Below are 12,484 nucleotides of genomic sequence, written 5' to 3' on the forward strand. Positions count from 1 at the left end.
CAGCTGTCAGTGTAGCTGTTTTCCTTCTTTCTTTTGACTGTTTTTAAGACACTTTACCCCCACCCCCTTTTATTTGGGGTGTAGCTTCATTCTTTATTCATTATGGGATACACAGGGGTAGATTTCTTTTTATTTGTCCTGCTCAGAATTTGTTAGGTTTCTTTAATTGTGATTTGATTGGTTTGGAGTATAGATCTTTCAACATTTCTGGAAAGTTCTTAGTTCTTATCTCTTCACAGACTGCTTTGGTCCTGTTGTCTTTTCTCTTATTCTAGAATTCCAATTAAACATATTTGTGTTCGTTAATATATGACAATGATTGAGTACTTTCTGGTTAAAAATTTATTATAGGGGCCGGCCTGGTGGCGCAGTGGTTAAGTGTGCGTGCTCTGCTTCAGCGGCCCGGGGTTCACAGGTTCAGATCCCGGGCCCACACCGATGCACCGCTTGTCAGGCCATGCTGTGGCGGTGTCCCGTATAAAGTAGAGAAAGATGGGCACGGATGTTAGCTTAGGGCCAGTCTTCCTCAGCAAAAAAGAGGAGGATTGGCATCGGATGTTAGCTCAGCTCAGAGCTAATCTTCCTCACACTCACACTCACACACACACACACACACACAAAAATTTATTTTAATGCAACATTGTCAGATTTGGCACTTTGGAAATCATGTAATGAGCCCTACTGGGTTGCAAGAGTTGCTTATTAATTGACTCTAAAGTTAAAAAAATAAAAGCAGACCTGGCTTTCTCTTACTCAGCTCAGTGACTATGTTACTTTTCCCCAACGTATTCTCTACTTTAGCATAGCCAACTTAAGTAAAATGAAAATTCTGTCTGTGATTTTGAGCATATTTTTAAGTTCCCTCTTCTTGGGCAGCCTGTCTCATACTTGTGAGTTTCAAATGGATCACCGTTTTCCTCTGCATTTGTTAAGGGCCACACTCAAAGGATATCTTTACATGAATGTCTAATCTTTTATCTCATCCACCTAGACTCCCATTTTAGGAAGTTCGTTCATTTCTACTTTCTGGGGAAAAAAAACTATACCACGGATTGATAAATAGTTTATAATAATGATTAATATTTGTGTTCTGTTTTATAGTTTACAAAGTGCTTTCACATCTGTTTTCTTATTTGTACAACACTAAGAATTGTGAAAAGGACTAAAAAGTAAATATTATTTAGTTTTACTCTCAAATTTTTTGAATCAACAAAAGGCAAACTTTTTAAACTTATTTGACCCATAGGATGCCCTTCATTTACTGCACTTTCGTTTTTATGGATAATTAAAACTGAATAGAAATCCTTTGTAATTCTGTGGTAATTTCAATTGCATACCTAATTGTTATTGAACTCCTCTCTCGTGAGTATTAAAACAAGGTTGTGGTATTGTCCAAGTTTTTCTAATTAAATGTAAAATTAATAACCTTTCATTTTCTGGAGGGTTGTTCAGTTTGTTCTAGAATTTTAGCAGGAGCTAGACTGGGACCTATTTGTATTTTTTATTAGTTGCTACTGTTGCTTATATAAAGAGTGATTCTTTTGAAATTGTACTTTGCGTTTAAAACTTGGTGTCTTATGATACTCTGTTCAAAATAGTTCAAATTTAGAATATTTAAAACACCCTTAATCAGAAAGATCTGGCAAGCCATATTATAAAGTGGTTCTAGCAACTGTATTCTGTAAAATCCATTGGGGAGGTATGAATGTGGCTAAGCTTCTTGTTATTTTAAGCAGTTTATAGCTAGGAGTAGAAGGAGAGAAAAGCATATAATTTAGTTTTTATGCAGTTTAAGCAAATTTGTATGTAACCTTTTAACTTTATGGTACTGGGTTTTGCGACTGAGCCCTAGGCAAGATATTATTTCTAATCAATGAAGATTATAGTGTGCATTCTAGGGTAATATATATGTGTCATCTTTTAGGTGGCCCAGCATTTGAAGCCTTTTCCCTAAGAGTCTTAATGTGAAGGAAGAACATCCCTCCCTGCCCCCTACCATCAGAAGCTGAAAACCCAGATTTTCATTCTCCCAGCTCCCTGTCAGCTGAGGCTCAGGATTGTCACTTGTGCTCAGCTAGACAAGTGTACCCACCTAAATTGTAATCTAAAGCTAATCCATAAAGAAGCAAGGAAATATTTTGAAGTGGCAGTGGTGGCCAACAGTATCTAGTTTCTCGGGCCAGTAGTTTCAACAGCAGCATCCAGTGCAGCCACAGGAGTTTAGTAATGGTGTTCGGAGATGGTGAACTATTGTCCTCACTGGCTGGTTCTGTGATTTGATTGATTTTGAATTGTGATTCCATCTGTATACTCACCCTTTGTTTCTGCCTGTTTCCCCAAGCTGATTCTCCACCCTTCTCAGCAATGCTAAAAGAAACTCAAAAGGATTCAACACTGTTTAATCAGTGTGGGAGGCTTTCATTTGCTTGCAACTAAAAATCCTGACTGATACTTTGCCAGCAATTTTTTTGTTTTTTGCTAATGGGGTCTCTTTTAATATCCTTCATTATGGTTACTTTAAATTCTTCCCCTTCTCATTTATTCTATTAGTATCTTGGAGTAAGTGACTTAATCTTGCTAATACCTCACAGAGGTGTTGTAAGGATAATAAATAATGTATCTACCCTGGTCTTGGCAACTAATGTTGTTAAATATTTTTGTTCATAGCGCTTACCCTCTTCTAGCAAACTCTATAAATCACTAATTTATTATATTGGTTATTGTCTGTCTCCACCACTAGACTATAAGCTCCACAACGGCAGGGAGTTTTGTCTATTTCTGTGGGCCTAGAACAGTGCCTGGCACGTAGTAGGCATCCAGTCAATATTTCTTGAATGAATAAATCAATCTGAAGTTACCATACTATTGGAAGAATTAACATAGTTAAGATGTCCATACTTCCTAAAGCCATCTATAGATTCAATGCAATCCCTATCAAAGTTCCAACAACATTTTTCACAGAAATAGAACAAAGAATCCTAAAATTTATATGGAACAACAAAAGACCCCGAATAGCTAAAGGAATCCTGAGAAAAAAGAACAAAGCTGGAGGTATCACACTCCCTGATTTCAAAATATACTACAAAGCTATAGTAACCAAAACAGCATGGTACTGGCACAAAAACAGACACACAGATCAATGGAATAGAATCGAAAGCCCAGAAATAAACCCACACATCTATGGACAGCTAATCTTTGACAAAGGAGCCAAGAACATACAATGGGGAAAAGAAAGTCTCTTCAACAAATGATGTTGGGTAAACTGGATAGCCATATGCAAAAATGAAAGTAGCGTCTTACCTTACACCATACACAAAAATTAACTCCAAATGGATTAAAGACTTGAATGTAAGACCTGAAACTGTGAAAGTTCTAGAAGAAAACATAGGCAGTACGCTCTTCGACATCAGTCTTAGCAACATCTTTTCAAACACCACATCTGACCGGGCAAGAGAAACAATAGAAAAAATAAACAAATGGGACTACATCAAACTAAAAGCTTCTGCACAGCAAAGGAAACCATCAACAAAACGAAAAGACAACCTAACAATTGGGAGAAGATATTTGCAAACCATACATCTGATAAGGGCTTAATCTCCAAAATATATAAAGAACTCATGCATCTCAACAACAAAAAAACTACCAACCCAATTAAAAAATGGGCAAAAGACCTGAACAGACATTTCTCCAAAGAAGATATACAGATGGCCAACAGACACATGAAAAGATGTTCAAAATCACTAACTATCAGGGAAATGCAAATCAAAACTACAATGAGATATCACCTCACGCCCGTCAGAATGGCTATAATTAACAAGACAGGAAACAACATGTGTTGGAGAGGTTGTGGAGAGAAGGGAACTCTCATACACTGCTGGTGGGAGTGCAAACTGGTGCAGCCACTATGGAAAACAGTATGGAGATTCCTCAAAAAATCAACGATAGAACTACCATATGATCCAGCTATTCCACTGTTGGGTATTTATCCAAAGAACTTGAAAACACCAATTTGCAAAGGTACATGCACCCCTGTGTTCATTGCAGCCTTATTCACAATAGCCAAGACTTGGAAGCAACCTAAGTGCCCATCAAAGGACGAATGGATAAAAAAGCTGTGGTATATATACACAATGGAATACTACTCAGCCATAAGAAACGATGAAATCCAGCCATTTGTGACAACATGGATGGACATTGAGGGCATGATGCAAAGTGAAATAAGTCAGAGGGAGAAGGTCAAATACCGTATGATTTCCTTCATTAAGTAGTAGATAATAACAACAATAAACAAACACATAGGGACAGAGATTGGATTGGTGGTTACCAGAGGGGAAGGGGGGAGGGAGGAGGGTGAAAGGGATAATTGGGTACATGTGTGTGGTGATGGGTTGTAATTAGTATTTTGGTGGTGAACATGATGTAATCTATGCAGAAATAGAAGTACAATGATGTACACCTGAAATTTTTACAATGTTATAAACCAATGTTACTGCAATAAACAAAAAATTTAAAAAAAAATAAAATAAAAAAAATAAATGAAGTTACCATACTTGCTTTGTGAAGATGCTTACGCTCCTAACTACACAAAGAAAATAAAAAGATCAACTGTGACTCCCAGCATCTCCCACCCGCTCCAAACATCTCTCGCCTGTCACCCATTCTTGTCTTTATCATCTCTATTTCAGCTCAGAGAGACCTCTCCTCTTTCAGAGGCTGATCTTCCAACTGTGTCCTGGGTTCTCTCCCCTCCCACCTCTTCCATGATAACCATACCTTTGATTATCCCCTCATTCTTTTCATGTGTTTCTTCCTACTCGATCCTTTCTTGTAGCTTATGGTTGACTAAATCTTTGGCTTAGTCTTCTTAAGGATGGAAAAAAACAGACTTAATTTTACACTGAAAACCCTTCAGACTGGCATCCCATTTCTTCTTCTTTATAGCCAAATGTCTTGAAAGAGTAAAAATTATTACTGTCTTGGTTTTCTAAATCCTCAGTTATACCTCTGCCCCTTGCAACTGGCTTTCCATACTCCACGCCACTACCAAAATCACTCTGGCGAAGGTTTTTTTGTGACATAATTGCCAAATTCAGTGATCTTTGGTCAGCCTTCTTCCTCTTTTAATTGCTCTATTGATTTGACTTAACTTAACAAATATCTATTGAACATGCACTGAATGCCCTGCATTTTACTAGGCAGTGAGAATATAAAATGTAGTTAAAAGTCATGTGCAACAAATAACGTACTATTACTGTTGCTATAAGGAGTTAGGTACAACATTCCGTAGGACTGTGGACAAAAAAGCAGTTTTCTTGAGCCAGGAGGAGGCAAGGTATCAGGGAAGATAAGAAGATAACGGATTATCAGATAGTAAACGGATATGCATAGATAGTAACATTGCCAGTGGTATGGAAAGCATGAAAGTGCTTGATATTTTTAAAATCAGCAATTAGTCTAATATGGTAAAAGTGGGGCTATATTAAACCACATAAGGAGGTATTATAATAGAGCAGGTAAGATATGATGAAGCCTGAAGTAGGACAGTAGTGGCTGGGATGTGAAGGGAAGGTGGGAGTAGGGTTGCCAGAGAAATAATTCCAAGGTGGAATCAGGAAGACTGAGTCCCTGATTTGTTAGTGAGTGAAAATGTAGTCATGGGGGATGAAACCTTCTGTTTGGACATAGCAAAGTGTTTGATGCTGTGGAACCTCCATATAATGAAGTTCAGTTGGCAGTTAAATATGTGGATCCAGAGGCCAGAAGTGTGGTCGAGGCTGCAGATAAAAATTGGCGGTGGAAATTAAATGAGAAGGATGAGATAAATTAAAGATATGGACAATTTTGAAACTAGAGAGGAAGGAAGTTAAGGGAGTCATACCTGAAGGATTCTATCTTTGAGAAGTAAAGAAACTAAGTTGTCTGCTTTGGTGAAGGGTGTTTTAAAAGTGCTAAAATTTTGGAACAATAAGTTGTGTCTGTGTTATTATTTTTCTTGTCAATTTTCTGGTCTTTGGTCATTAGCTGGTCTAATTCTAAAGGATCTTCATTTGTCACTGGCATTGCTTTTTCTCCAACATCACTGTCAACGTCATGATGTCCCACCTGTTTTGTAAAATTTGCAATGTTACTTTACATTGTCTTTGCGTTATGTTGACGGATATATCCAGCCATCAGCAAGAGGCCAACAGAATAAATATGGTGATAGGATAGGAATAGTTCTAGGGGTTGAGAACACATTTGTGTATACAAAATGCAACATATATAGCTTATATTTTAGTAGAGGGAGGTAGATAATATATATGTCAGATGATGATGAATATAATGGAGATAAATAAAGCAAGGTAAGGGGAAAGTAGAAAAACTGAGCAGAGACCTGAAAGAAGAGAGAACAATCATGTGAATATCCAGAGAAAGAACATTCCAAGAAGAGGGAACAGTAAGTACAGAGACCCTAAGGCAGGATTGTCCTTTGATGAATTCCAGGAATAGTAAATGAGCCAATGAGGCTGCAGTAAGTGAGCACAGGCCCAGGGCTAGATGAAGATGGAGGTTGGGGGGTGCAGAAGGCAGATGATGGAGGGTTAAATCCTGAACCAATTAGATTCGACTTCCTCATTTTATAACAGCAATTTTGTGATTTCAGCTTTATTGAAATATAATTCATAGATGGTATATAGCTTCCTTAAAAATTTCAAAATGTAACTTGAATGCCCTAATAAAATTAAAGGAAAGGTATTTATAGCATGTTTAATATGTAAATTAAATATGTATGAATAACATGTTTTTAATATGTAAATACTCAGGCAGGACAATACAGGAAGACAAAAATGCCCTGTAAAGCCACCCTAGGGAACCATACTTTCTTCTTGAGAACAACTAATAATGAGTCTTTTAAGCCTTTATCTGGCTTTTACTCCAAGTGGGAAGCTATCAGAGGGTTTAGAGCAAAGGAGTAACATAATCTAACATTTTAAAGGAATCGCACTGGCTCCTGTGTGGAGTGAGGCTGTGGGTGGGCAAGGCCAGAAGCAGGGAGACCAGTTAAGAGGCTATTACAATAATCCAGATGCCAGATGGTAAGTTAGACTGAGGTGTTAGGAAGAGAGGACTTGAGAAGTGGTTGAACTCTGGATGTGTATAGAAGCTAGAGGATTTGCTGATGGATTGGATATACAATGGGAAAAAAAGAGGAGTCAAGGATAACTCTGGGAATATTCACCTGAGCAAATATAAGGATGGAATTGGAATTAACTTAGATAGAGAAGACTGGAAGGAGTCATTGGGGAAGGGGAGCCCAGAAGTTCCCTTTTGGATATATTAAATTTGAGACATCTGTTAGACATCTTGGGAGAAAAGATGTCAAGTTGAAGCATAGACATATAAGTCTCCAGAGTTCCAGGGAGAGGTTCAGGCTAGAGAAGCCAATTGGGGAATTGTTATATTTGTAAGTGGTGGAGCTACACAGAAGATAGCCTATCAGTGATTCTCTAGTGGAGATGAGATTTTTATGTTCATTACACTGGGGGATGAATTTAGGAAGGTTGAAACATTGACGTAGATTATAAGACTTCAGATTTCGAAGGTTCGGGCGCTGCCACTTCCTTTTGTTTCCTCCACAGTCCCTAACCGGGTACCCTCTGGATACATATCTAGTAAGGTTTGCTGAATAGCAAAGGAGTGCTTCTCCTGAATTTGGGACCAGAAGATCAGGTCTTTTGAGTTAATAAGCAAGAAGAATAGGACTCTCTTAATTTAAGGCTTTGAGTAGTGTTAACTTATTTAGAAATTTGTGATTTGTTCAGATGGGATAAAGTCGGTATTTTGAAAGGAAAAAATTTTTGCTATGCATTCTAACTTCTGTAACCATATACATTACTTTTATTAGTCTTTGATTATTAGAATTATTAATCATATGGCGCTAGTGTAATAGTCATTAAATTGGTGTTAAAATGGCTAGTGTGACCTTAATGTAGTTCCTAAAATAAAATAATTTCTTGTCAGATCTTTAATGTTCATTTGGTTTTCTTTTAGGAAGATTTGGAGACTGGAGTTCACCTTGATCCTGCTGTCAAAGAGGTTCAGTATAATCCTACCTATGAGACCATGTTTGCTCCTGAGGTAAGAAAACATACTATATTTAAGATTCTGCCTTTTGTTAAAGTATTTAAATTATACATAGGTAGATAAACAGTTGGTGAATTTTTCAAAGTTTTCTCACAAAAGTATGCTATTTAAACTTTTAGAAAATATATGCTGTTATATGTCAATTATATCTCAATTAAAAAAACAGAAAATATATTCTTTTATCCTCCAAAAGTTTAAATAGTATGCTCCTGTGACAATATTTTAAAAATTCACTAGCTGTTTATCTACCTACATACAACTATCTGATAGCATAGAACTATGTCTTTTGAAAAAGGAAATCTTAAAATATCTGATTCTTAGATGTGAACCTAATTAACATCTTCCTCTCAGTGTTGATAAAGGAGTATTACAAATTAACCATAAGGGAAAAAAATTTTGGTTTATTAGCGTCATCAATGTATAGTGTATTATGAATCATCTAGTTACAGAAGCTGCTGTGCTGAACACTAAAAAAAGGTGCCGTACTGACGTGGTCAGTGCTTGAAAGTGGTCGCAGTGTTCATTGCCTGCTCTGAGTAAGACATCTTTTGATGTTAAATGGCAATGGAAACATTACAAAAGATAAAGAAGGAAAAAAAACACAGACAGTGAAAATTGTCCATTTAAGAAAGTCTTTATAGAAAAGATTAAATTTCTAAATGTTTTGCTTTTTAAAAAAAGAAAAGAATCCTTGATTGCCAAAATAGAGATGCCAGAAAATGGTCACTGTAAGAAAAAAAAAAATAAGGCTTCAGTAGCGGGATCTTTAAGAGCATTAGATGGAGATGAGGGGGAGCTGCATCTTGGTGGAGAAAGAAGTACTTTTTAATGTTTTTCATTTTTTAGCATATTGTCATTGTTTGTTTTTTGATGTATCAGAATCATAAAACTATTTCATGTTGTTTGCCTGCTCAGGTTTCCGTAGTCACTTAAAATATGGCAATTGAAATGTGTAGCACAGCCAGTGTGTGTTAGTGTCTAGACAGGGCTCTGGCTGTTCTCTGGGTGAACAGTAAGTAAAAATCTCATTATCATCCTCTGAGACTGTGACACATTTTTAATTTTATTCCATTATTTCTTAAATCCTTCTAGCCTGTCAAACAATAGGCTGTCTTTTATCCCTTGGGACTATTTTAGCCAGCACATTGAAGAGATGTGGTATGTTATATATATATATACTTCATGATTTTTTTTTAATGAAAACACTTCAATAAGATAGAGCCACTGAATCCAGAAAATAAGAAAATTTGAAAGTAGTGCAGTGTGAATCATTCCTGTGTCAGTATATTTTCTATGAGATCTGTTTTTCTTAAATTTTTAGATCCTATGCATATCTAATATATTGCTGTGTAATTAGTTTCAAAACTTTCAAGAAAAATTTAAAAGATCAAAAATCTTTCTGGTGCTATTGACAAGGCAGTAGGCCTATCACCATCTTTGTGGGATTATCAAGCCTTTAATGTTTTGTTCTTTTTTTCCCCATGTTAGGAAGCCTCACATTACATATATGAACTAGTTCATGTTAGGAACACTTCGATGCTTGTGGTCAGCAATTTAACAAAAAAGTGATGAGACTAAAAAGTGAAGAAAAATTACAATTTTTCCTGGTTGCCAAATGAATTGTCTGTGATACAACAAATTATTAACTGAGAATTTTATGACTTGGATCTGTGTAACTTGGAAAAGTCTAGAAAGACGTTACCAGGAACTTTGCTAGATGAAATTCAGGTTCCCATATTTTGAGAATCCATGTTAGAAACAAGATATAATCCCTTTCCTCAAGCTGGTGTTTACCAGAGATGCTATACTAAGTGTATTTTTTAAAAAGATAGAGAGCAGACTATTTCCTTTAATGCCTCTAAAGTACTATTCAAGTTTAAGGAGAGATTGCATCTGGTTGTAAAGATAAGAAAAAGTTCTAGGAAAATAGTAGTATTTGAAATGAGCAATACAGTCCAGTTTAAGAACATGAGATTTGAGGTTAAATAGACTACTTATTAGCTCTTGTGTGACCTTGGGTTATTTTAGTTTTCTTATAGGTAAAATGAAGGTAATTTCTGCTTTACTGAGTCATAAGGATAAATGAGATAATGTGTGATATGCTTAGGAAGCTCTCTGGCACAGAGTAAGCATATAATAAATGGTAGCCCTTATTGATATTTATGTTAATATTATTGGCATTGATGGCTGGGTAGGCTTTTATGAGGAAAAATTCCAGGCAGAAGGGAACAGCATAAGCCAAGTCATAAAAGAGCTGAAGAACAGGAATGTTTTATCATTATCAGTAGGGGAGAACAGGGTAGGACTAGAATGGTACTTTCTATAGTATTGCATAGGGCTCTGGGGGCCAAGGTGAAGAGTTTGGTCTAGATTTGATAGATGATAAATAGATTTCTAAGGTTCTTTAATGGGGGAATGACATAATCAAAGCTGAATTTTTAGGAAGGGAATTTGGTAAGGGGTTGCACAATGGAAAAGATCGGGGATAGAGACTAATGAAATAAAAATACCATTTATTACTGTATGCCAGGTACCATATGGAGGGATTTACATATTTATATACCTTGTCTCCTTTAGTCTTCACTACAACCCCATGAAGTAAGTACCTTAACCCTATTTTATAGCGAGGAAACCAAGTCTCAGATTAAACAGCCAGCAAGTGGCATATTTGGGGATTTGAGTCCAGATCACTCAACAATCCCTGTATAACTGGAAGACCAGTTTGGAAGCCATTGTGGAGTTTCAGGGTACAGCCTTATGCCTTTGACTTCGCTATTTCAGTAAATTAACTGAATTGGCTATTTTATTTTATAAAATATTGTTTCTCCCTCCCAACCAAGGACTTTTCCTAAATAGTCTACCTAGCTATAGATAACCAGATAAGGTTTCTGAAATTACAGATGGAACTTGAAGATGGAATAGCCATTGTTTTAGTTTAGTGCTTTTCTTCATTTCACTCAATCCTTTTTGGATCTACACAGAGAAAAGTGTTATTTGTTAGCTTCTCTAGACTTATATAAAACCCATAAGCCTCAGGGAGAATTTCAGACTCCTTAAAATAGTAGTACTTTCAGGAATAAAAAAATATAAGAGTTGAGGGAAAAAATGCTACTTACTGTTAAAAGATCTAGCTATAAAGACTGCTATAAATATAAATGTTAGATTGAACTTCAGAAATCATAGCTCAGCTCTTTTATAGATGAGGAAACTGAGGCTCAAGGTTATAGAACCAGCACTAAAAAAATATTCTTATACTGGTAATATTTAAACTGTGCTTATGTCTTATAAGATTGAGGTATTCTGCCAATAAAATTGAATGTTGGTGATCTTTTCCAAATTTGTAGGAAATAAAATTAAGTTAATCAGTAGACTCTTCTCACCTTAAAATTTCTTTGTAACTGTTTTAAACATTGATGACTGCAATAAATATTAAAGAAAAACTTACCAGCGGTCTAAGTATAATACAATTACTGGGGCTGGCCCAGTGGTGCAAGCGGTTAAGTGCATGTGCTCCGCTGCGGCAGCCCGGGGTTCGCCGGTTCGGATCCCGGGCGCGCACCAACGCACCACTTGGCAAGCCATGCTGTGGAGGCGTCCCATATAAAGTGGAGGAAGATAGGCACGGATGTTAGCCCAGGGCCAGTCTTTTTCAGCAAAAAAAGAGAGGGCTTGGCAGACATTAGCACAGGGCTGATCTCCTCACAAAAAAATTAATAAGTATAATACAATTATTAGTTCAATAACTTGGGTTTTTTTTTTCTATATGTGAACTTATGGTTATGATTTCATATAGTCAGTTTTTACTAGTATAAATTTTCTTAATTCCTATGATGCTATGATATACTTCTAAGAGATTGACCCTCAAGTACTCTACCTACAGAAGACTTGAGAACCACTGCCACAGATCTCTTAGATTTATCGACCAACGTCCTAACAAATTAAAAATGCTTTTCTCCCAACTCTATAAATAAATGACTACTTCACTCAGGTTAAAGATGTTGGGATCCTTACCTCTCTCAGGAACATCATACATTCTTTTGAGTGCAGGGATCTGAATTAATACTTAATTGTGTATATTTTATATAGGGAGATTACAATTGTAATTGACATGGTGTACTTCAATATTGTCTTAGCTAAAAACTGTTAAATACTCATACCTAATTAACTTGAATATATATTTTTAAAAATCACTTGAATACAAATTTACTGTTAATTACCAAAAGTTTAAAAGAAGTATTTGGAAATCAGTTTGTGTGTTTTTTTAATATGCTTTTTTTTTTTTTAATAGTTAACCTAGAATTAAAAGTGGTGCATATTCACAGGGACCAGAAACATCAGGGAGACATTTTTTCAGTAATTC

The 12,484-nt window shown here is 36.2% G+C and overlaps 1 protein-coding gene across 1 annotated transcript in view; it reads left to right on the forward strand.

The window, feature by feature from the left end:
* CDC40 (cell division cycle 40) overlaps window positions 1-12,484 on the forward strand; it is a 48,940-nt gene that overhangs the window by 6,407 nt on the left and 30,049 nt on the right. The window contains exon 2 of the mRNA XM_004422208.3: window positions 8,032-8,118. Coding sequence (XP_004422265.1) covers window positions 8,032-8,118 — 87 coding nt within the window. The remainder of the gene's footprint in view (window positions 1-8,031; window positions 8,119-12,484) is intronic.

This window comes from Ceratotherium simum, chromosome 19 (assembly GCF_057802395.1).
Source record: "Ceratotherium simum simum isolate JZ-2026a chromosome 19, ASM5780239v1, whole genome shotgun sequence".
NCBI classification, from domain to species: Eukaryota; Metazoa; Chordata; class Mammalia; order Perissodactyla; family Rhinocerotidae; genus Ceratotherium; species Ceratotherium simum.